The following is a 22172-nucleotide window of genomic DNA, read 5'->3' on the forward strand; positions in this document are numbered from 1 at the left end:
GAGGTATGAGAAGAAAATCTGAGGAGGCGATTCTTTTGCTTCATATTTTCCTCAAAGAAAATCCTCTTCTTTCAACTCATTTTACCCGCAATGTAAATGGAGAGCCTTTAAGATTTTAACAGCTGTCAGCGAAACAATAGATCGTACAAAGACGTAGCACAGACGTACCGATGAGTCACTTCCCACGAGAGCACATTCTGAGTCAGTATTACGTAGTCGCATGAGATTATTGAAGAACTATGGCGTCCTCAGCGTTGCGCTTATTCCTCATTTTCGGCCTTTACTTTTCTCAGTGCTTTTCAAAGCCTGTCAATAACAGAGATACTGTTCCGCCTCTAGACACGAGTAAGTTGGAAATTTTCTATTCATGTTCTAGGGAAACGTGACAGAAAGATTTATGAAAGATTCTTGTTTTTTATGGCAAGCTAAAGCCAGGTTGATATGTATGTGCTTTCGTGCCTTGAATTGTACACGGAAAATATACTGTTTTCTTAGAGCACCTGCAAAATTATTTAACAAATTCTTCTTTCAGCTACGTATAATATCGTTCTTTATACATGCCATAGCTTTTTACGTTTATCTTCAATGAAGCAATAGGGTTTTGAAGTTGGGCGACTGTTATTGCTCAGCCTGGTTAAAATTATCAAAATTTTTTGTGTTGTCCATGCATGTCGCTGGCCATAACAATTGATCGTGAAACTATTCCCTAAACGTAGGCCCTGTCAACACATTCCACAGGCTGTTGTCATCAGATCATTGATAACATTTAATTTCCGCTCTTCATGTTACGTGTAAAGCTGAAAACAACAAGATTTTATCACTATTAATTACGAAATACCCTAGATATGACCATCAATATTTGTAGAGCTCTTCTTAGTTTTGTTGCGCTAGATGTTGGATAGCTTACTTGACAAAAGATCAGTGATTGAATAAGTACTTCCTTGGGCTATTCTTAACTGTTTCAATACGAGATATCTGTATTTTGAGGATTAGATCAAGGTAAACATGGGCGCAGTTTTGAAAAATTTCTCGATGAGACATAAATCATAATTAAGCATTCTTTTCGAATTTCATTGTACCTAACAAATTCCTTTTCAGACGAACGGGAGAGAGAACACGCTATAAGCACTGATATTGATGAAATTGCCAACAGAGGTGGGTTGCACGCACGCGCAGGAACTGATTCTTTGCCAAATTCTTTGCCAAATCCAGCACCTTCAAAAATGGACCATGCTGCGGCTAAAAGAAAATACAAAACAGTTTTGTTCGGGGCTTAAACTAGATTTGAGCAATCGAAAGATTATAATTGGAAGCAAAAGAGATAACAAAACAAATACAAACAACATATCAAAGTCTACCATTAAGAAAAAAACTCTGTGCTGAATCGGTTTTCGGGTAGCTCACACACACGGTTCAGATCTACAAGTAATCAATGAAAGCGATCGTCATTTACATAGTTTTTCGTAATTTTTCATAGTTTTTTCCTTTTTCTTCGTCCCCGTTTGACAAGTATCAATAATATTTGGCAACTCTGATGAACCCTTAAGGTCGCACCAAACAAACGCCAATCATAGCCAACATTTCCTGGGAAACTTTTGAAAACTGAACACACGCTCGACGCCCATATTTCACATTCATTTATGATGAATTTATATAGAAAGAACAGCACCTTATGTAACGTTGAAATTGTCGGGTGAGTGAAAAAACTCATCCGAAAAATACGCGTGCTTTTACGCTGGTGGCAAAAGACTGTTGTCCAAGACGGTGATTCTGACTTACATGCACACTGCAGGAAACCCGAACATCACAACAATAATCTAAAAGGCTCAGCAGAAACTATCGATCGCGATCTGCCTGGGAAAACTGCTACATCTTGCTTTGTTTTGATTTCAGAATATGAAACTGTACATGGTCGCATCTTAGCTGTCAACATGGCGCATCTCAGGAAGAAGAGAGAAACAGCGAGCATAGAAGCTCAGTCAGGAGGAACCGTGTTTCACAGAATCGAGGAAACCAACAATGGTATTACCAGGCCAAGAAGTTTATCTTTCGTATCTCTTCAAAGTTTAGAAGTCACACTTCCGCAGAAAGCTCACGGAATTGTTTTTTTTGCATTAACGAGAAACTAGACAAGAAATTTTTTAAGTAACTCACACATTTGCTTTGGAACACAAGGATGTTGGGGATCCCTTGACCTTTTTGTTATGGAGAAGATCCCATTACCTTTTCCATTTCGTTTTATAATGTAATTACCCCATGCACTATAGCTTACTTACTCTTTTACATCGCTTGTTTTAATCTATGTTTCTTTTAATTTCTGTTTGTGTGTTTGTTTTTCCACATATCACCTAGTAAGCCCGCAAATTGAATTCCAAACCAATATCATACATATACTTATTCGAAACAACTCTGAAAATTTTAATGAGTAACAAAACACCTTTTTAAACCCCACCAGGAAACATTTCCCAATTCTACCAAGGTGATATTCAGCTGGATCCCGAGTTGAAAGAATACATTTTAAATGGAGACAGGTCAAGAAATGCATTAAGAGGTCGTAAAAGGCTGTGGACCAGTCGCATCATACCTTATCGGATCGCTTCGCACACGAGTATGCTTGCATTCAGGAAATGTAGCTAGGGGACCAGTTATTATTTATTAGGGAGGGAGGGGGGAAGTCTGAGGTTTTTGGGGAAGAATCTTACGGTTTCTTTCTCCTTTTTTTTTTTTTAATAAGGCGAGGGGAGTTATAAAAGCCAGCTCTCATCATTGATCTTTCACAAGTGTTTGACACTTTTTCATTGCGTAAAAAAAAAAAAAAAAAAAAAGAAGAAAAAAAACCGTTTCCTTTCCCTTTCAAAGGAAGTAGTCATCATCTAAACATATACTCGACGAATTGAACGGAACAACCATAATTTTTCGTGCGAACGTTGAGACTGACAAGTAGAACTTATTAAGGGGCCTAGGAAAACCTATTTGACTGGCGTGCAACCCTCCGTTTCGATCACGGAAGTTTACATGACATTTCTGACGCAATTGCAGGCTGACTGAGTTTGCTGACAAGATTGATGACGTTTCCAATCTGCTGCTAATTGGATGTGTATCAACGATCAACGAGCTAATTGAAACAGTGTACTGATGCACGCATTTCCAATTTCTGAGGTCGTGATACCAGTTCCCACGAGATCGAATATTTACCCATTCCAGCTGGAAAAACCCTTAAAGATAAATTAATGCAAATGACAATGTACTTTTTAGCTTTGTTTTTGCTTTGTTTTGTTTTTTAATGGATACAACAAACAAATAAACGAACAAAAAGCAAAACAAAACAAAAACTGAAGCGAAACGTACTCCAAGGTTACCGGGTGTATTAATGGCGGCATCCGTGATATCTTTGTTTTAGAGGAAATGTTTTTGAAATCTAATCAGTAACCAGATATTAGCCTTTCAGAATTGCACCGCTTATCTATTATTGTTTTCGTTTTTTTTTAGGTCATATAACTTCAAACATCCGTCAGGCCATTAACGAGTTTCACAGAACGACATGTTTACGATTTGTAAATTACATCAGTGGTTATCATAAAAACTACATTGAATTTAGCAATGGGTAGGTAACACATAACGCTCATTTTGAACGGCTTATACCAATTAGTTGACCACAATCATCGCATCATTGATTTCCAAAAATAGACTAACTCGATGAAAATCTTTTCCCAGGTTATCTTAAGATAATGATAATAATAATGATAACAGTAATAATAATTTTATCAATTTCTATAGCGCATTTACCATGTAATGATCTAATGCGCTTTACAACACTGTGGGGGGGGGGGGGGGGGGATTTTTTCCAGACTGCTAGTGGCAGTTTACAATCAACAGAGGGGAAATTTTACAGGTGCCCCCTCCCACCAATTTCCAGTAAACAGGCCAGACCACCTCACAGTAATCTTGTGATGTGGGTTCTTTAACGTTCCCTGCCAACATAGCTGGGAGGATCCTGAAGTATTCCTGACCCCTCCCCCTTCCCTCTTTTTGTTTTGTTTTGTTTTTTGTTTTTTTTAAATCATGCAAACCATATAATTTAGGTCGTGAAAAAACGCGTAGGTCCTAAAAATCTGTACACGACTCTCCCATTATGGAAAATCCTAACAAAGCCACTGCTCACTGAAAATGAAAAAAAAATGAAACGTTTAACCCGAGAGTTCTTTTCATCAAGCGTAAAATCATCGGGTTTTTCTGTTTGTCTCCATTGTTTTTAATGAGGCTGGTGGCAACGAGTCTCAAACTTTTAGTAAGTGATGACTGGATGGTTGATCAGATGTTTGAGGATGCAAAGAAAAAAGTTTCAGTGTTATCGTCTTTCTCTTTTATTTAGATGCTCATCCAAGGTGGGAAAGAGATACGCTTCCCCGGGTAAACAAGTCATCTCCCTCGCAAGGGGATGTGAGTTCGTGGGAACCATAATTCACGAGATAATGCATGCCATAGGTGAGATGTTTCCAGCGGCTTACACCTCATGGCTATTATGTGACGAATTTTATAAACCCATAATTTTTTTAGCCCTTACTCCCCCTGCCAACTGTTACCCTTTCCAAGCAATATAAAGAAAGGTGAGGTGGGGTACCCTAGCAGCAACTTTTGTGGTAAGGTTTCGGCTAGTTTAAGCTGAAGTGAAGGTGGAGACGAAGTTTTTCATATAGGATAACAATAGATCAGCTTTACGAAATATCTGCTCTTAAAATTACTCAACAAAAGCATATTTCCTAAGTTATCAAGTGCACGCATTTATTGCGTGCATGTGTAAATCAAAATGAAACAGAATGTTATTCCACCAAAACCTTGCCTAGGGCCAAATACCATGCACATCCCAATAACTATGAGAGAGTTTTGCCAACATATCCCGTTTTGCAATAGGTTTCTTCCATGAGCAATCACGGTCGGACAGAGATAAATATGTGAAAATAAACTGGGAGAACATCCTAAGAGGTAAGAACCTTTTGCATTTCGCCACTGCAAATAAATGCTCAAATTTTTTTTTCTCATTTTCCTTTTCATAACTTTGCAAAGAAGAAATCAGCTGATTAAACGTACTAAAATTTGTTGCTGGATGGCGGCAAAGGAAACATCACGTAATATGGGTCTTCCTTCGAGTATATACCTACCGCGTTCCACCATCTTCCTTCCCCTGAATCCCCACAGGGCAGCAGCATTCAGGATACCTTTCAAATAGTATTTAGTATTGATTGCCAAAGGAAACTCCCAGCGGTTTAGTTGGTAAAGCATCCTCTTCTGCATTAGTATTCTGCATTAGTATTTCCTTTGTTCCACATTGTTTTATTAGAGAAAACTCTTCGCCAATATCATTGTTTCGTTCACGAAAGAACGTACGTTATGTTGAGCCCGCGCGTGCTTAGATACACTGCATGAATCATTGCAGTTTACGCATAATGATGATTATATCAGTTTTTCGCAATCAGCGTCCTTGTAACAACTGTCGTGGATTTTGAGCTGTAGTCTCGTCTTTGTGGAGGCGCGGTGGCCTCATGGTTGGTGCGCTCGACTCCGAATCGAGTGGTCCGGGTTCGAGCCCCGGCCGGGGACATTGTGTTCTGTTCTTGGGTAAGACACTTTACTCTCACAGTGCCTCTCTTCACCCAGGTGTATAAAATGGGTACCGGCAAAATTAATGCTGAGGGGTAACCCTGGGATGGACTAGCATCCCATCCAGGGGGGAGTAGAAATACTCCTAGTCGCTTCATGCTACAGAAACCGGAGTTAAGCACCGGCTTAATGGGCCACTAGGCTCGTAAACAGACTTCACCTTACCTTTACCAGTCTCGTCTTTTCGTGACTCTCTTGAGCCACCGAGTAAGTGTCAGCCATCAGGCATCTAACTGCTTGTGTTTATTTCGTTTAGTCTCATATTACGTTTGCTCATGCCTTTGTAAATATTTCTAGGTTTCGAAGTAATTATCGACGAAGGAAATTAAATTGTTGTAATCAAAGCGTCGACTGATACTTCGATAAAGGTGAATCGTATAGCGAGGAAAACAATCATGATTTTTTTTTTTTTTTTTTCATTTCAAGGATACTCGGACCAGTTTGATAAATACAGCTGGAGAACGATCGATCATCTGGGTGTGTCGTACGACTATCAGTCGATCATGCACTATGATCGTCTTGCGTTTACCAAAAACGAAGAGCCAACTATTGTGGCTACTGGGAATGAAAATATGGAATTTGGCACACCATCCAAAAAGCTCAGCTCAAGAGATATTTTCGAAATAAATGCTCTCTATGACTGCAGAGCAAGTGAGTACGCATTATTTGATATTGTATTTTTGAAAGAATCAGTGAAGGGAACGGTCATTATCTATCGCCTGCTTGGAGAGGAAGAGGGGGGGGGGGGGTGGGGTTGACAAATTGGGGTTTTGTTACGACAAAATTTACCTGATCCCCCCCATAGGCTTTGTAGTATTCTAGTCATCCCCAATCATTGGTAGACATTTTTCGATAGTCTTCCCCCTGACCTCACTACCTCTCCCCTGAATACCATTAAGGTCGGTCATATTTATACTATCCCCCCATGATTGACGGTTCTTCTATATTCTCCCTTTATGTTCTATTGGCGTGCAACAAGTCGCCTCCCTCCCCCCCCCATCCATGCGATAATAATGACTCATCTGTAATTTGCCCACCACAGAGGCTAACGTCGGTTTTAGAATTAAGTATGCATTAGTCAGGGGGGGCTCCCATTGTAGGCTTCAAATGCTGTTGAAGATTGTGCCCTTTTTTTTTAATGAGATAAGCTTTGAATTTTCCTTTGTCAGCTGCATCGTATGGCTGGGCCTCTTGGTCTGGATGGACTCCATGCGATGAAAAATGTTATCGTACCCGCGAGAGATACTGTTACCATTCAGGCAACATCAAGTCTTGTGGTGGAAATGTGAATGCGTACGGAATTGACATCCAAAGAGAGAAATGCCCGTCGTCTACATGTCCAGGTTAGCAAAATGGCGGTAGACTACTTCAATGTGTTTGGGGTTGGATATTGGTTTATCCAGACAGAGAAACGACGACAAATTCTCATACAATACTTTTTAGGACGACATTCAGGTTCTAAGATACCGATCATTTTTTCATGAATTTTGGTTCTGGTTGTCTTCCATATTCTTTCCCCGATCCGTTGGAGTCAAGGCTTTTTTAATCATAAGAGCCCCCCTCAGGGGCCAGTACAAGTAAGTGAACGCAAAAGGTACGATGGACGATTAGGTTTTCTTTGACCTCGCCCATGACATTTTGAAGTTTCTAGCAAAATGAAATGAAAACATGAGCTTGTCTTCTTGTTAAGTTTTGAACGACTACTAGCTTTACATTAAAACAATCATTTTATTTGCCCTCGACAGAAGCCCATGTTTGATGGGCTCCTGCCCTCGATTAATATGAGTGAACTGTCTATCACGGAATAGACAGCGAGTAGTATAGCCAATTACATTTTAGTATTTGCTATGGGATGTTCGTAGCTTTCTACTAGAACAGAACAAAAATGGGGCCTACCATTTATGAAAGAGGTTAAACGACATTTTGGTCGGGTGGCATAGGTTTAGTGCGATGATTTACCTGTGTCATAGCAATAATCGCCGATTTATAACTCAATTTTGTATTTTGAAGTGCGTTTTTAATAGCCACACAAATCAGTGTTTCTCTAAAATTATACAGATTCACTTGAATTATATGTTTAGAGTTAAGTGTGCACTCAGGCTCTCTTTAGGGCTGAATTACACGCGGTGCATAGCAGTCCTTCGCATAACTCCCTCTGCCTCGCCACTCCGCCACCTCAACGCCAATTAGTCATCTACATTGCTCTATATGAAAGTTCAGATACGATGTCTGATGGTACAAAATCTTTACAGCCCCTGTTGATGGACATTGGGGTCGCTGGTCAGATTGGGGAAGTTGCAGCAAAACCTGCAACGATGGTGTTAGAAGACGATTTCGAAGGTGTGACAATCCCTCTCCCGCTCATGGGGGAAAAAATTGCCAAGGTGATGGGAATGGGCACGAAATGTGTATTTTGAAGAGATATCATCTGGGTAAGAGAGAAATGATATACACTGCTTAGCTTTCAATAGTTTAACATTGAAAAAAAAAATGGAAATGGAAAAGTATTTACTAGATTATGATGTTTGCGACCCATTTTACATGCTGAAATCCTTATAACTGAGCCTCTTAAAGTTACTAGCCCTATGTTGATTGAGAAGTAAAAGTATGCCGTGTGGAACATTTCACGTCTCAACTATATACTATATCACATACGACCGTATTCCAAAGTCTTTCACTGGGAAGTTCGACATGGCAGATAAATTGATACCCCTCCCTCCCCATCCCCCCCTCCTAATCCTCGGATATTTGTTTGCCGACTTCATCTTTTCCGAGTAGTGAACATGTCTTGGGGAAAACTGTGAGCACATTATAGTCTACGTCACGTCGTGTATTTTGCTCTATGATGTTCATTTGAAGAGAGTTTTCAAATGGCGCCGGTCATCCCTTGGGAATTCAGTTACAGAGACGATCCATTACACACTTTCCACGCCAAAAATTGACAACAACAGTCGACGAACCTCGCATGATAAAACTTGCTTATGTACCGGGATGGCTCATGATAACTACATAAAAGCATCACACCGCATAATACCTTTACCCTGTGAATGTTTTGGTATTTCATCACTCACTACTGAACAATATAAAAGATGAAGTGTCACGGAAGATGGTACATATACCAGTTGATATGCTTAGATATGCGTGTGATTTACATGTTATTTTTTACTCAAAAACAAATAAAGAAACATAAACAAGGCCAAATAAAACGTAAAAAAAAAACGAAAAAGAAATAAACTCATTTTTGTCATTTTCAGTCAGACTTGTACCATTTCCCGTCTTTACCTTTTCCAGACAACGACGATGTTGATTTTGAAAATGCACGTCTTGGGATGTGGAAGAATTCCAAGAATGACCATCTCAACTGGAATTTTCATCGAGGCTTCACCCAGACGATGAACACAGGTCCTGAAAAGGATCATACAAGCGGGAAAGGTTATCTTTCTACCTTATTTCAACCATAGTCAATAAAGTGCTTTAGTAGTAAAACTTGGCAGAGTAATCTACTTTTCGTAATAATTAATAGCGGTTCAGTTTTGTTGAACCAAAAAAATATATTTCAATCTTTATTGTATTCTGTTGCAAAAACAAAGGACTGTGCAAGCCAGGGAGCGCTTAAAATCATGTTAAAACCAGGGCTGTTTTTGTCCTTGATTTTTTCTGTACTTCTATAACCTCAGTTTTCCGGCTTTCATGATAACTCTTCTCTAACACATTCATATATGCATTTGCATTACGCACATGCTGTGTAACAACCAAAACTTTAACGATCAAAATTCGTCTTTATTGGTTTTCTATCTGCTCTTCGGACCTCGTTACTCGAGTGAATATGGCTCCCCAAACATAACAAAAACAGAACATTCATGAGCGACTGAGGTCATGTGATGATGTCATGTGACAAAAAGGGCGGGAAAACACGAAAACAGGGAACCCAGTAACATGCAGTGTTATTCAGTGAATGACAACAGCATGCTTGGAGAAAAAATAACTCTGAGTGCTCTCAAAATGAGTCACACCCTCGACCATCCGGTTGGTCCATGTAGTTCGGACAGTCTATCACTAAGATTTAGGAGACTTGTGGTAGGCTTGGTCCATGATGAAAAACATCCTTCATACTGCAAGGATAGGAATGTCGATATGTAATGCCTCAGCTTAAATATTGTTTAAACTGAATGAAGATGGTAAATTTTAAGCTTGGCGATTGTGAAAGATCATGTTACTCAGTAATATCATATTTCTTGGCTATTTATTGGTCATCGTTTCGTACAGTACAATCAGTTATTCAGTTCTCGTCTTGCTTGTATGTTTTTGTTGTTACGGTAGGATTCTACCTGTACATGGAATCTTCACGAACTCGCCCTGGACAAAGGGCAGACCTTGTAAGCCCCTGGACCTCGGCGAGGAGAAGCGGACAATGCCTTAAGTTTTACTACACCATGTACGGTGGTACGATGGGTAGTCTGGCCATCAAGCTGGAATTATCCAACGGAAAAAATTGGTTTATTTTCTACAAGAATGGTAACCAAGGCAAAGGCTGGAAGAAAGGGATGGGAAATATTGATGTTTCCATGGGCTTGTCATATAAAGTAAGGATGTTTGTGGCAAGATTTCCCTCCCCCCCCCCCCGTTTAATTCCTTTACGATATCTTCAAGCAGTGTTTTACAACAAGCACCCATCATTGTTCAGGGGGGGGGAAGGGGCTGAATCTTAGGATGAAATAGACAGTGTTCTTACCCTAAGGCCATGTTTTATCATTTTGCATCTTATTGCTTGTTGAACGTAAGCTCAGGTAACCGAAATATTTGAGAACCAACCTTTTTTGCACATTAATCTGTTTTTGCGACCAATGCATTGGGTGAATTCAAATAACGCCTTGCTCAACACGTCGGCGAAGCTTCTAACAACTGTATGATGTTTTCAGGTCTCACCAGCCAGTTAGTAGAGGTCTACAGCGTCATGTATTAGTACTGAAATTTAGATTAGTTCCCTCAATTTACAAATAGACTGAGACTAAACTTTCCTCTGTGATTAGTCCAGAAACCTTGCGATGTCCTCTCAACCAATCAGATGCAAAACTAAAACCAATCACGACTTGTACATTCGGATTTTCTCACGCTTCAAGCATGTTGCTTGTCTCACTTTGAGTTCTCATTGGCTAACGACAAGGTAAATGTTTGCTCTGATTGGTTGCTTGGATTACTTGGGTCTTGTTTTGTTTCCTTTTCGGACGCTCCGTCGAAAACTACCTTATTAACATTATCCTATGACAATCTCAGCTCACCATTCAAGGCACAGTAGGTCAGACTGGATACTCAGATATTGCCATCGATGATGTGTACATCGACCCTGGACTATGCAGTAAGTAGTGCTCTTCAGATGTTTCTTTATCTATTAAAACTTACTGAAAAAGAGGGTCTCATTAGGGTGATAGCTCACGGTTAAAATGGTGGCCATTTTATATTGACCACGGCAAGTGGTCAATATAATTCCATTTTGATCGCCACAAAATTTTTTGAGGTTATTTTTTTTTCTAAGACTATCGGTTAAAATTTGTCAATTTTTGCGCCTAAAGGGTTTTAATTGTTTGGTCGTTTTACGGCTATCTTTTATTGCATTGGTGTCACTATGACGACTCCTTCACCACCACTGCGTTACAGAAAAGGCAATACTGAGCTCTACCATAAACATATTATCCCCTAAGAGAGGCTAGCATTTAAACATTACGGCTAGAAGAATACAGGAATGATCACACATTTAAGCTCTTGATTGTTAAACGAATTCTCCTTGTCAGCACTATATGAAATATATAAAGAAAAGTATGGAGAATATGCTCACTGATGTAAGGATGGAGAGGGTTAACGTAACTCAATGATTTGCTGTCTACCAGAGTGTCAAGATGATTACTACACCTGTCATATCTGGGCAGCCAAAGGTGAATGTTCAGCCAACAAGAAGTGGATGAAAGAAAACTGTAAGAGGAGTTGCAACGTTTGCGGAGGTAGGTAACTCAGAAAATATCGCCCAATGTACATTCCTCAAAACCGCATAATTACAAAAACTGGAGGAACTTTTCAGACAAAGGTAACTGCCATAGAATAACATGATATAATATAGCTGTTTCAAGTCTTAAAAAAATTAAGAGAACTTTATGTAGATCAAAACTGAAATTTGAGTCTTGGAATACCACCGCTCCTTTTAAAAAATTACGACTTTTCTGTTTTTTTTTTTTTTTGTTTGGGTATTACGTTTTGTTTTGTTTTTATCAGAAAGTAACAGTCGAGGCGTTTTAGTTCATAAACTGCAAAGATCACTATTGGAGAATTTCAGTTGTTATCAAGAAACGTTTTACTCACTCTGACGAAGGGCTAACGCTCGAAACGTCAGCTTTTTAACTGTTTACATTAGCCAATTCACAATTTCAACTTAGTTGATAGAACCAAATTACGTTGTTTCACTCGCCTTGTTTGACAGACTTTTGTTACTGTTGTTTAACGTTTTGTTTTGATTTGTTTTTTTGTTTTTACAAACCGTTGTATTTGGTTTATTCAATACTAATCTATTAATCTATTCCCGATGGCTTACATCTATTTCAGCGATCAGTGCTACAACACCACCCCCCTCTAACTGTGAGGATAACAGCAAATACAAAGATCAGTGCCCTGGTTGGGCTAGAATTCGTGAATGTCAAAAGAATCCAGCTTTTATGAAGTTTAACTGTCGAAAAAGTTGCAAGATCTGCAGTAAGTGTATATTTGACATTATAACGAGGTTTTAAATGAGGTTTCGCAAAGTTTAGTGAACGTCTTTAAAAGGATAAGAATTATCTTTTAGAATATTGATTACGTCAACTTCTGTCGCAGCTTCATAGGTATTTGCGGTAGATTCTAAGTTTCGCAGCATAATGAACCTTTTTCTGAGGAATAGTGGGAAAAAGGGATTGCAGTAGAATTAAATCTTGAGGTAGAAAAAATTGGATAGATGTTGCAATTGAGAGAATGTGTTCTACTGGAGTCAACGGTAAAATCAAATTGCCTGAGGGGCGGGAAAAGACGAGCGACCAAATCGTGATTAGTGTTAGTTTCATCTCATTGGCTTCGAGAGCGATGCGAGTTCTCTGGACCAATTACAGAGCAAGGTAATGCAAAACATAAGAAATCCCGGGTTACTTTCGACACTCAACATTGAAAATTGCTCTATGAAATTAAATCAGATACCGTATGCCTACGATTATTCAAGAAAACGAGACAGGTTTCCACGGTTATGCCCGGCGCTTTGAATTCTTTGGAAGTCATCTCATGTTCCTAAAGATTCCCACATGCATTTATAACTCTTCAGTAATGTCAATTTTGTGCATGTTTTAAGTGTGAAAACGATGGCAACGCTGGCTGAAATCGTAGACTTAGCGCTTGCAAAATACCTTAGGTCCACCGATCATTTACGGCTTAGATAAAATAAAAATTAACTAAATAAGTCAACAAGAGTAAAGAGAACCATGTTTCAATTTCTCAAGCAACACCACTTGATACCAAATTTAACTTAGTTGAAGTCAGGTTTTGTTTTTCCTCCATTATCCTTCGTCCTTAAATGAATACGAAGAGTAAGTGAAATTATCTTTGAACGACATTTTTTCACCGAGATCAAGTCGATATCAATAAACGATAGAGAGGAAAAGGCTGAAAAACATACTTTACTTTTTTTTCTCTATTACTGAATTTCTGGAGAACTGGCTCGAATTCTTCTACCTTTTAACATGTATTTCTAACAGATTTGACCTTTTTTTTTCTCTTTTCGTAGCACCTGCATGTACAGATTCAGACAAACGCTGTTCTGCGTGGGCCAAAATCGGTGAATGTACCAAGAATCCATTGTGGATGGGGCCAAACTGTAGGAAGAGTTGCAAGCAGTGCTGAATAAAATTCTGGTTCAGCTTTAAATTCCTTTCAGTTTTAATACTTCTGCGGTCAATCTATTTTCTACTGGAGCTGAAACTTTTGGGTGGTAAAGTAAACGCAGTGGATTGGAATCATAAAGGAATTTATAATCTCAATACGGATGTCTATCATGTGACTTTTAGCAAGAATGACTGAATTGTCTCACCACTGCAAGACTTAACACTGTAATTCACTTCATTAAAAATAAATATTTAACTGCAATAAATTACATTCATCCAAAAACAAATTAAAAGCTCATAATTTAACTGAGTACCATTACATGCTATTTCGTTCCACTCTCTCGGCTCTTTGCCCTCTTTCCATCGAACTCGCTCATACGGGTACTTCTTTCATTCTCCCAATCTCGCAAGGCATCTTGGATCATTAATTGCTGCATCGCAAGTGACATGAGTCTGTCACAGTCTCCAAGGACCCTGGAGCCCGTCTGTGTCCCTGTTAAATCCTTCGCGAGGCATAGTTTGTCCACATCTATCTTTTGCCTAGAAAACCAAAAGGATGCACTTTCCTTGATTAATTGTTAATAAGCGAAATTTTGGGAAAATAGAATTAACTGTTAGATTTTCCCTATTTTTTGGGATCCCTGTTCTACGTAGAAGCTAGTATCACGAGACCTGTTTTCCATATTTGGTATTGTACACGAGGTCTTCTTTTAGATTAAAAAATAGTTCTTACCGCCATCTTGATCTGGTTTACTGTGTTCCTTGCCTTTATTCGGAATACACAACATTAACCAAGAATTTGATCATGGTGTATAACAGCTGTACATAGTGTGAAAAGAACATGGGCATGGGAGTAATTAGAATTAGAGCAAAAGCTCTCAGTCATAGGTTGAAATATCGGAATTTTTTCAGTCACTCCAGGGCTCGACACTAACTTTCCAACTTACTAGCCAAGTGGCTAGTGACATCTTAGATGTTATGACAATTTCAGTTTGTTTACTAGCTAAACTGGCTAGTGGAAATAATTAACCACTAGCCAAAACTGAATAGAGTCCTAAAGTGTGACGTCACGTTGCCATGACAGCATTTTTTTCTGGTCTAAACAGTTTAAACTCATACTTCAAACATGGCGTCTTTATCGATATGCTCACTCGTTTCTTTCTTTTCTGGAGAGCGGAAATCGCTTGATCGCGGAGAAAACCACTTCAAATCCGACCATGTCCAAAGCTTTATTTATTCCAGGGGAGTCATCAAAGGTGAAGTCCAAGCAAGCATGAAAAATAAGGACTACAAAGTCACAGTAAGTTGCCAATTTGGGATCACAACACGTATGTTCAATTCGAAGAACTCCCAACCCCGATTTCACCTCCAATTTAATGTTTATATTGCGGAATATATATTGCAACTTACGTGTCTGTTTCGAATTATCTTTTTATCAGATTTATCTCGATGAAAACCTTGAAATAAAAAACACAGAATGCGAGTGTCCTCGCGGCGAGTTCAAGTGCAGTCACGCGGCAGCCATATTTATTTATGGCATCCATAACCTTAGCAGGACGGACCTGGAATGCCAATGGAAACGAAAGCGAAAGGCAGAAAGCGTACAGTCTGCAAGCCAGATGTTTCCAGCGCCACCGAAGAAGGATTACAGCCCTTTGGCGCGCGATCCTAGCCGAGAAGATCGGATGTGGCTGTGCAGCGAACTAAAGCGCTATGGCAAATTTACAGGGACCTGCTGGATCTTGAGTCCCGAACCACAACCTGCTACCCCTCTCCCGATCAAGACGATTGAGGATATCATTTACTCAGAAGGTTTCCTTATGGCATCTACGAAGGAAAAACAATTAGAGTACTTGATTGAGAATGCCAAAGTAGAGGAGAGAACCATAAATGTTGTGAGCACCCTCACGGCTGGCCAGCGAAACAGCCCTGCATGGCACCAAGCTCGTAGAGGCCGCCTGACTGCCAGTAATTTTAGCTCCGTCCTCCAGGCAAAAAGAGTTACACCGTCTCTTATCAAGCGACTACTTGGGGAATACAACTTGAGTGGAGTTAAAGCAATTGCATGGGGACAGGACAATGAGACTGAGGCCCTGAAATCCTTCACCAACATCACAAACTTTACACCTGTACAGACCGGCCTTTGGCTACACGAGTCGGGAGTTCTGGGTGCTTCCCCTGATGGACTTGTGGGAGACGACTCGGTGATTGAGTGTAAGTGCCCCTACACACATCGAAATGCGACAATCAAGGAAGCTTGTGGGCACAAAGACTTTTACTTGGAGGAGAAGGAAGGGAATTATACGCCGTCTACCACACATGTTTACTGGCATCAGTGTCAAGGCCAGATGTTCCTGACAAAGCGCAAATTCTGCTACTTTGTTGTATGGACCACAAAGGATAGTGTAGTTATCAAGATTGAACGAGATGAATCTTGGGAGCACAATATTACTATGTTGAGTGATTTTTACTTTCATCAACTATTCCCAAAGATTACCGAGGGAGAACTTTGAAAAGTGGTGCATAGATGCTGGACATAATCAGAGTGGGGGGGGGGGGGGGGGGGAGTGGGAGCTAATGTAAATAGGCAGTAGCTAATGTTAAAAGGTATTTTTTTAAATTTCATACATTAATTTCTTAATATAACATTACATATTCTACACTCAGATAGAGACAGAAGATAAAGAACCCACATTTTTCCATTTAGCATAGTAACTTAATAATAAATTACATTCTTCCTGAAAGCAAGCTTAAACAATTTTTTTTTTGCAACCAATGGCTACTGGTAGCTGGTAACACTTATCCTGGTTACTCAACAGGGCCCAGGTACATAAAACTTATGCCACACTTAAGTAGGCTTGCATAGCAATGCAAAGGGAAGGGGTGAGAGCCAAAACAAAATCCATGCAGCACAGGTTATTTTTTCTGACTACCTCTCACCATCCCTTAAGCTAATTGAAGTGTGGCTTTAGTTTTATACACCTGGACTCAGGCTCCCAGCTTCACAGACACAAAAGTAAAACCTTTAAGCCAGCACGACTTTCACACTTGGAACTACTGGACGAAAGAATTCCATACTGGTCACATGCCCCTGACCTGGATTTAGTTGAAATGACAATTTAAGAATGTCACTGGTTTTCATTATAATCTATTTTCACAGAACACATAGTAGTTTGTATTAATGAACATAAAGGAGATGAATATCAGAAAAATGTAAAACTGACCACATCATATTTTTGACCAAAGCTATGTCAATACCATTTGATCTGTTACAGTAGGGCTTCTAGTAATACAAAAATAATATTAAAAACTCATTGTACTATAATTTAGTTGAAAAAAAGTTCTATTCAGTCAAATTCAAAGTCTTCGCAGCCATCCTTGATCAATGGATACTGCAAATTAACAAGAGCTGAGCACAGTTGGCATAGCTTGTCAGCATGGCACCTCAAAAATGCTGGGATGAAGCCAAGGATGCGAAAACTCTTAAGTCTTGCATTTGCACGCTCTACGTGGATGCGACATCGAGCTATTGATTTTGTCGCCCTTGCCTCACTCTCTGTAAACTTTCCATTGTTGAGAAATGGTGGTATGTTCACTGAAACACCTCTTGGAACTACATCGCTGATGAGAAAACCTTTGTCTGCCAGAACAAGATCACCAGCACTCAAATGTTTACAAAACCCAGACTCTTTAACCATGACCTTGTCACTGACTGAGCCAGGAAAAAGATCACTAACATAGGTTATAACTCCATTTGGGGCAACCCCTATAATGACTTTGAAAGAGTTCATTCCCCTGTAGCTGGAATATGTAGCATTCTGCTGGGACATGAGCTTAGGTGCAGCAATTTCAATGTCTGTACAATCAATCACAATGCGGCAACTGCTGTACTCAGTGAAAGAAGATGGCAAACACATCTTGTTCTTTTCTCTAGATGGCACAGTTGTCATGATGTCTTTGAACAGGAGAGAATGCAGAACATGGACAAAAGTTAGTACTATGTTAGCAACAGTTGCAACACTGCATGAAAACAACTGGGCTAAATGTAGATTGGTATAATTTTGTTTCAGTTTCATCAGAGTGATAAATATCTGGTCCTCATGTGTGATCGCCTCAACCTTCCATCCAGCATAATAGTTTATTTCACCCTTGAATCTTGAAACATATCCCACAACAATATCAAAAACATCCTTAGTGGGTAGACCTGTCTCCATCCGTATCACCTCAGGGCTCAAGCTCTTAGCAGAGTAGTGTGCACTATAGTAACTTGACACTTCCTTGTGTTTAGCAAGTTCTGTTGAAGTCATATCAAGCTCTATTGACAGCAGAGCTTCTTTGGAACTTGTCTTTTCCTCTTGTGAGCATTCAGTGGAACATGGTTCAGAGTTCTCTTTAATCTCTTCAAGCACAGATGCTACAGTTGGTAATTTCGTGGGCTCGGCAGACACTTTCCGTTTTTTCTTGGGGGTAGGTGTACTGGGAGGTGTTGGTCCTGTACCTGGCAGCAAGTCCAAACTATCAAACAGCTTGTGCCTGTTTCTGTCACTGATGGTTGGCATATTTTCTTTTCGCCCATCTTTAAAGTGACAACTGCAAAGTCGCGAATGTTTGCTGGGCTTTCTATCTCCTCTACTATAACAGAAAAAGACAGAAGCAGTTACTATACTTGCGCTTAAAAAACCCAAAGTTTAGTTGGTCACATGCTTAACCTTGTAGTCTAAGACGTGAATGCGAAGCGAGTATTTCTCTGAGCTTGTTACTTAATACTAGTTAGTGTAAAAGCTTTGATACTCACAACTATCATATAGTTTTTTAGTAACTAAATAATCTTAGATCAAGACTGAAGACAAGGAAAGGCAAAGCCGCGAGAAAAGAAATAAGACAAGAAAGAGAAACAGCTAATCGTGAATCAGTTTGAGATAAAAAAAAAAACAGCTATTTCTAATCGATGGTACAGCATCGAAATATATATTTTTCGAAAAATACTCACCTTACAAATGATATCCACTTATCATAGAGTGTTTTATGTTTTTTCTGGTCTGGAAACGAAAAGAATCGGCAGCAGTGGCTTTCAGATGTGTGATTGCAATCTGGATGAAAACACTGGCCCATCGCAAACTTCGTCTCCGTGGCGTTTTGACTCGAATTATTGCTCACCAGGTGCTTTTGTCCGCTTATTATACTCTTCAATAGTAAGGCCAAAGGTTATCTTGATTCTCTTTATCTTATTTCTATTATTGGAGGATAAAATGCGCTATTATAGCTCTTGAAGTGTTCGAGGTCAACGACAATGTGTCACGCTAGGGACGCCATATTGGTTTGTTTAGACCACAGAGTTCCGGTGCTATGGAAACGTGACGTAAGCACTTTAGGACTCTATTTCTACTGGTCTGTGGCTAGTGGGCTACCGTTAGTGTTGAGCCCTGCACTCATATCATCAGATGACAAACACTAAATTCCCACCTTTCTTTTGCACTTGCGTCCAGTTCTGAACCAGATCACAAAAATCACACAGTTTAGCATGTCTTGGTGTCTTCAGAGTTCTAGTACCTAAATCATTCAGTTCTTCAAAATATGAGCCTGCATGATCATCAAGAACATACTGTAAAATGCTCTCTGGTAATGAGTGTCACCCTTCGCGCATTTTTCCATGAAGACATTGCCATGTAACTCTGACAGGTCTTTCTCTCTGGAATTCCAGACAGTCCATGTATCCATGTAGTCTATCTCCATTCTGACTGATAACGTGCTTGAGGAAACCTGACTGAATCAACTTGCAAAGAGCTTCATGAGTGTCTGTTGGACATACTGTAGTTCTTCATATGATACACCACAATCTTTATCACCCGTCTCATGTACGTCCCCCTCGTCAACATTATCAATAACAGTCTTTGGAGATCTCGTTTTCTGGTTTGTTATCATGGCCTTCATTTACTACTTCAGTTTAGTGGCTTTCCCTATAAAAAGTAAAATAAAAAGAACTTATGATTTCAGTAAGGCAGGTTATCAAAGTAGAAAACAGTATACAGAGGAAAACTAAAGTGGGAAAAGAAATGCTGCAGAGAAATAACACACTTGATACAGTAGAGAAGGTTGTGGCTATAGATTCATTGTGTTGAATACACTGGTAACCCAGTGTTATCCTGTTTCACAATGTCTTTTGCTAGTATTTTTCAGGTCCAGATACTGATACATTACTATACCTCACAAAGCCTTACATTTCCCTTTGATTGGCCACAATTCAACACCTTTGACAGGCACACTTTTGAAATTTTTATCTCAGTCTGCAACCCCTCTTTGCAAGGCTTTCCTGTCAGGCCAATCATAAAATATAAGAAGTCTATAAACCCCTTATCCTCTAAGACTAATGATCAGCATCTAACCTCACATTACAGTATCACTACAGAGTAAAACATCGAAGTCATGAAAATAAAAAAGCATCACCAACTGAAAAGCCTCTTCAGTCACTCAGATTGACCAATGCTTTGTTTCAGAGTAATATGGAGTTTTTGAAAAAATCTTCTCTCACTGAACAAAAAATCTTATTGTAGTGTATTGAGAACACCGTAAAATTACTAGTACTAGTGTTAGTGATATTACTGTAAGATTACTGAGTGATGTGAAAGTACTGTTACTAAGTAAGACTATTCAACCAGCTTATAAGATACTTGATCAACAAATAAAGATAGAATAGTGGTAAGCAATTGAGGAGACTGTGTGTCTCCACTAAATGAATACACAACACTCATGAAAATCAGAGAAGTGCACATTGTAAATGTGAACACTAAGTGGAGTGGGTGGGGGGGGGGGTGGGGTGGGGGAATTTTGATCCCATGCCCTATTCACCCTCGATCCATTGTAAACATTGTGGTTGAGTTTATCAATATATTTTACTGGTATCCAAAAGTTGTATTTGACCCTTCTCACCTATCTTCCGCAGTGCATTTACCAGATTTCCCTCCGTAGTCCCCGATACCGGCAGATGTCGAAATCCCAGCACCGGTGAATGCCACATAGTGCTTAGCTTTCCTTATCAAGTCAGCAATTCTCGAGGCTTCGTTGATGACAATATCGAGAGAGTCCTGATACTCGGAAGTTTTCCACGCTTCTTTCACCAGCTTCTTCTCATCCGCACTCAATACAAGCGGTGCATTCGTTTTGCTCCTCACTCGAGTAGTTTTGATGAACAAATTCCAACAATTATTGATGAAAAATTCCATCTCCGCTCAGCCTCCATTTTATCTTCGAGCGGTACGTGTGCCGCTTAGAGAAGCCGCTGTGAGGCACCACGGTACGAGCTTCGACCCTCGCCTCCAAAAATGAAATACGGGGAAATTATTTTGCAGTCACTGAAACTGCAATTGGCTAGATTACAGAATACTCGGCCACTCATTTACATGTCATTGAATAAGAGTAGCCTCTATTGCGCAATTGTGTTATACTTCGTTCTTCAAAGCCTCCCGACACAGGTAAATGAGGTGGCTGGGTATTCTGCAATTGCTCCCTAAATTTGCAAAATATCCACCTTCTTCCATGCCCAAAGTCATTCCTTGAGATTTTAAAGAACTGTTAATTTGCGCGTTTTGGACTACTTGTTCCCGGGTCTACCCGTTACATTTTATATGCCATACAAAGGTCTGATAAAGTTTTTGTCGGGGGTGGGGTGAGATGACAAAATGTGAGTCAGAGAGAGAAGGCATTATCAGTGTAATTGAAAAGCCAACTTAGCAACTAATTTCTTCTGAAAAATGCAAGTCACAACACCACTGTGATCTATTCCGGCTCATCCTTGGTGTAAAAACTTGTGAAGCTCACGAGTGACGTAAAACAAAGACAACAAAACATTATAAACAATAGCGTACAGCAAAACAATTAATACCTCATGAAACAAAGAAAACCTCGTCAGGTTGTCACACCAAGGATGACCCTCTATTCCAGGCTCTCAATCAGTGAAGATGAGCAAAAGAGCATGAAAGTGGTTTTCAGAACTCTGCCTTCCCCCCCCCCCTCCTTTTTAACATTCTCCACTGGTTGCACCCCTTGTCCAAGCTTTAGTAACCGCTGTTTTCATCATTTAAATAAATAAAATTACAAAATTTTAAAAATAATGTTATTCCGAGAGTTACCCAGCAGCATGTTGCCGCTTTTACCTGACAGCTCCCTTTTATCATAGTAATGCTTTTATCCATTTTAAATCCTGGTGGAAAGAGGCACCACTGACAGTGAGAGTTGAGTGTCTTGCCTGAAAAAATAAATACAGTAGAACCCTGCTGCCCCTAACATGGTTAACTTGAACCTTTCAGTAACTTGAACAAGATCTGCTTAATTCTCTTGACCCCATTGACCACTTTCCTAAATGGCTGCCAGATTAATATTCTTTTGTTTAAATTTAAATTAGCCTTTCTCGCCTCGCTTGAGATAATGTATTATTTTAAATTTTGAACTGGAGAATGAGGTCAGAAAGGCTAATTTAAATTTAAACAAAAGAATAGTAATCCGGCAGCCATTTATGAAAGTGGTCTATATTTAAATCATTTACAGCGAAATGGTAAACAGCACAATAGCAGCAGCAGAGTGGAAAATTAATATAATAAATAAATAATTAAGGAATAATTGAGAAATAAA

At 39.5% G+C, this 22172-nt stretch overlaps 3 protein-coding genes across 4 annotated transcripts in view; 2 read left to right on the plus strand and 1 right to left on the minus strand.

The window, feature by feature from the left end:
* On the plus strand, positions 1–13858 carry LOC148739619 (uncharacterized). Its single transcript, XM_088749871.1, has 16 exons — positions 1–345; positions 1099–1155; positions 1894–2022; positions 2456–2608; positions 3490–3604; positions 4373–4485; positions 4912–4983; positions 6085–6309; positions 6828–7001; positions 7911–8090; positions 8950–9090; positions 9979–10241; positions 10933–11014; positions 11544–11654; positions 12250–12396; positions 13451–13858. The coding sequence occupies exons 1-16, from the start codon at positions 240–242 to the stop codon at positions 13564–13566; spliced, it is 2184 nt and encodes a 727-aa protein (XP_088605997.1). The 5' UTR covers positions 1–239; the 3' UTR covers positions 13567–13858.
* Positions 7367–22172, minus strand: part of LOC148739620 (U11/U12 small nuclear ribonucleoprotein 25 kDa protein-like) — a 24195-nt gene continuing 9389 nt past the window's right edge. The window contains exons 5-11 of one of the 2 annotated variants that reach the window (XM_088749860.1): positions 20475–21789; positions 19011–19504; positions 13868–14087; positions 10471–10623; positions 9987–10127; positions 8941–9063; positions 7367–8086 (exon numbers count right to left, since the gene is read on the minus strand). Coding sequence is in view for 1 of the 2 variants with exons in the window: in XM_088749859.1 (XP_088605985.1) it covers positions 16895–18179; positions 18538–18659 (1407 nt within the window). In the remaining variant the exon portion in view is untranslated. Of the gene's footprint in view, positions 8087–8940; positions 9064–9986; positions 10128–10470; positions 10624–13867; positions 14088–16228; positions 18180–18537; positions 19505–20474; positions 21790–22172 lie in introns of those variants that run through there. The other variant, XM_088749859.1, reaches the window with a different exon arrangement.
* On the plus strand, positions 14592–16872 carry LOC148739621 (uncharacterized). The gene is made up of 2 exons (XM_088749861.1): positions 14592–14847; positions 14987–16872. The coding sequence occupies exons 1-2, from the start codon at positions 14674–14676 to the stop codon at positions 16058–16060; spliced, it is 1248 nt and encodes a 415-aa protein (XP_088605987.1). The 5' UTR covers positions 14592–14673; the 3' UTR covers positions 16061–16872.

The sequence above is a fragment of the Stylophora pistillata genome, chromosome 2 (genome assembly GCF_964205215.1).
Source record: "Stylophora pistillata chromosome 2, jaStyPist1.2, whole genome shotgun sequence".
Taxonomy (NCBI): Eukaryota; Metazoa; Cnidaria; class Anthozoa; order Scleractinia; family Pocilloporidae; genus Stylophora; species Stylophora pistillata.

Excerpts from the sequence above, each read along its gene's own strand:
- LOC148739619 (XM_088749871.1), top strand. The coding sequence starts at position 240 with ATGGCGTCCTCAGCGTTGCGCTTATTCCTCATTTTCGGCCTTTACTTT. Across the intron at positions 1,156-1,893 it reads TGATGAAATTGCCAACAGAG|AATATGAAACTGTACATGGT; the intron begins GTGGGTTGCACG and ends TTTTGATTTCAG. Across the intron at positions 8,091-8,949 it reads TTTGAAGAGATATCATCTGG|ACAACGACGATGTTGATTTT; the intron begins GTAAGAGAGAAA and ends TACCTTTTCCAG.
- LOC148739621 (XM_088749861.1), top strand. The coding sequence starts at position 14,674 with ATGGCGTCTTTATCGATATGCTCACTCGTTTCTTTCTTTTCTGGAGAG. Across the intron at positions 14,848-14,986 it reads ATAAGGACTACAAAGTCACA|ATTTATCTCGATGAAAACCT; the intron begins GTAAGTTGCCAA and ends TCTTTTTATCAG.